The sequence below is a fragment of the Corvus brachyrhynchos genome, unplaced genomic scaffold, assembly GCF_000691975.1.
Source record: "Corvus brachyrhynchos isolate BGI_N302 unplaced genomic scaffold, ASM69197v1 scaffold72, whole genome shotgun sequence".
NCBI classification, from domain to species: Eukaryota; Metazoa; Chordata; class Aves; order Passeriformes; family Corvidae; genus Corvus; species Corvus brachyrhynchos.
Window position 1 is genome coordinate 439,876 of NW_008236763.1, and position 2,717 is coordinate 442,592.

At 42.7% G+C, this 2,717-nt stretch overlaps 2 protein-coding genes across 2 annotated transcripts in view; both read right to left on the reverse strand.

The window, feature by feature from the left end:
- Nucleotides 1-2,717, reverse strand: part of OLFML3 (olfactomedin like 3) — a 24,530-nt gene that overhangs the window by 5,212 nt on the left and 16,601 nt on the right. The gene's annotated exons all lie outside the window — the stretch shown is intronic.
- HIPK1 (homeodomain interacting protein kinase 1) overlaps nt 1-2,717 on the reverse strand; it is a 24,602-nt gene that overhangs the window by 1,658 nt on the left and 20,227 nt on the right. Inside the window, exon 17 of the mRNA XM_017727142.1 lies at nt 1-2,716. This exon is cut by the window's left edge and continues 1,658 nt beyond it. Within this exon, the coding sequence (XP_017582631.1) occupies nt 2,390-2,716 (327 nt within the window). The 3' untranslated portion in view covers nt 1-2,389. The remainder of the gene's footprint in view (nt 2,717) is intronic.

Genomic DNA, 2,717 nt, shown 5'->3' on the forward strand with positions numbered 1-2,717 from the left:
CAGGAATGTGGGCTTGCAGAAATGACTTGGGCATCTCTTGCCACAGCCCAGTCAGGACCGGCCTCCTTCCCACTGGGACGGAACATAAACTGGGGTTCAAGGTTACCAAACCTCTTATTGCTGCAGTAACACGACCGCTGGAACCAGTTTATATCATCCTTTTGGACAAGATACTTTATGTGTTAGATGAGAAATAATTCCTAGTACAAGGGACCCAAGAAAACAAAGTGTAGTCCAAAACCTGCACTGATTATCCAAAGTGAGTATTTCCTCTGAACACTAACCAGGGCTACAGCTGACAGACCTTCCCAACAACTCCACATTAGCAGTAGCATTATAAAACTTTTTAATGGTATTATGTGCTTTACAGCAGGCTCTCTTTGGTATAAATATTCTATCACCAAGCTAGCAATATTTTACACGACACGTCTGCTATTCCTGTGGGGGAAGGTAACGCCACACTAAACCTAATAAAAGTGATTGCACGTATTTAATCACTTCTGCAATATTAGACTGAACATTCCAATGCATTCCCAGCACTACCTTATTCGAAATGCACTGACAGACACTAACAGTACATGTGCCATTTCAAGGGAAAGCTTCAAGGGGACATCGCTTCACTGGGAACAAGAACGGAGCTCGGATGAGAGCGGTGACAGGGAGAGGGCTCTGCACCATCCTGCTGCTCTGGCTGGGGAAAGCTGGGTGGGTGAATTGCTTCAATTCGACGGGGGCTTGCTGGTCCCTCGTAAGGCAAGCTCACTGTAAACTCTAGTCACACTACATCATCATTTAAGGCACTACAATAAGGGGACACACCAAACAACTCTTCATCACACATACCTGTGCAAAACAAATCCAAGGTATCCTTTCCTCTCGTGAAGCTCTACTCCTCTCTCAGTGCTACAGTGATGAGCTCTAACCATTGCATTATATCACATACATTCCAACATGAATCAATTCATTTTGGTTTAAATACAAAGGATACAACACTTCCATCCCCAGGAACGTTTAAGAATTAGACAAACACTAAGTACAGAGTTCAAGTATAATCACTACACATTTTGATTACAAAGACAGAACATTTGGGGTTAGCAGGAAGTTTTGCCTGTTATATTTTTCTAATCAATATGTACATATTTCATTTTCTGTAAAATATTAAAACACCACCAATACAAAACTTCTAAAATAGTTTTAAATTCAGTAATAAACTTTAAAATCTGGATTTTTTTTCCTTTTTTCTTTTTCTTTCTCTTTTTTTGTCTTGTTTTTTCTCTTTTTTTTTTTTTGTTGCAATTCCTACATGCACGTACTGTTTACAAGTCTTGTTAAGAGCGCTTTAGAGTAGCTGCTGACATATCCAGGAGGATACGCTCACAGGAGTATAAAAAGCTGTACACATCAATACAGTGATGTTTCATTGTATTTCAAATTCATCTCCCTCCTAAATGAATCACGTGAGGCAAAATATTAAGAAAAACAGAACAAAGCAAAGCCCTGTGCTTCTGTGAAGGAATCCAGCTCCATTATAGGGCCAGCATCTAATAAGCTGCAGAAACCAAATTTTAGAGCAATGCTGCACTATTCACTCTCAACTGGAGATAACAACAACACCCTGACAGAGCCGCTGAGCTCTGTCACACAGTGAGATCCTGAATGCAGTTTGAACCACTTAGAAGAATTCTGCAATGAACACAACAAAAATTCAGCTGGGTTGTGGAGAATTTTCGAGAAAACAAAGCAGACTCCAGGGTTTACAGGACTCCTGAATGTATCGTGTTGCTGGTATAAGGCAGCTGCCTCTACCAGTCCTTAAACAAAGCAGAGGAGTAAACAAAACACCTTTGACAGAAACATATATGGAGATGTAATGGCTTTTGCAGAACCAGCAATTTGTTAAAGACAACGTGAATTAGAGAACAGATGTTAAAATAGTAAATCTGATTTTAAAACTGCCCCAGCAACGTAATGAGATAAACATGCACTACATTTTTAGTGGCAATGTGTATTTGTGCAAGCTGCTAAAATAGAATCTGCAAATCTTTTTAAGTTACACAAGTTAAAAAAGACATCAGGATCTGTCTTCCAAGACACTGATTTGACACCCCTTTTGATTAGCACAACAGAACAATTTTAAATAAATGTGACCATGAATTTTTTAAAAGCATCTATAAAAAGTAAGTAAAATTTTAAAACTTAATTAGTGACCCTCGTACTGGTAACAAAGCATGCTGCTCAGTTAGAGACTGAACTCACCAGAGACATTTGGGAACAACATACAACCAGATCAGGGAGAAACATGAACCAGGCAGTCATTCCCAGGCAAAGGTTCACCTGAAATCCTTCTCCAACCTCTCCGGCCCATCGCAGGACAGTGCTTTACTGGGAACTACAAGTAGGAGTACTGGTTGATCTTGGTGGGGCTCAGCGGGTATCCAGTGTAAATAGCAGATCCTCTGGAAGCACCAATATAGGACTGGGGAGCGAACTGGTGTTGGTACTGGGCGGGGGGGACGTTGGCAGACGTCAGCAGGCTGGGCCCCACGCTGACAGGGACCTGGTGCACCAGGGTGCTGGGGTGGGCAGCGTAGGTGGTGTGGCGCGACGAGCCCTGAGGGGAGAACAGGTGGGCGATGGAGGTGGTGGAGCCCAGCGTGGCCGCAGTGGTGGGGGCATAAGTGTACATGTGGGGCTGGCTGGACAGGTGGGCACTGGCC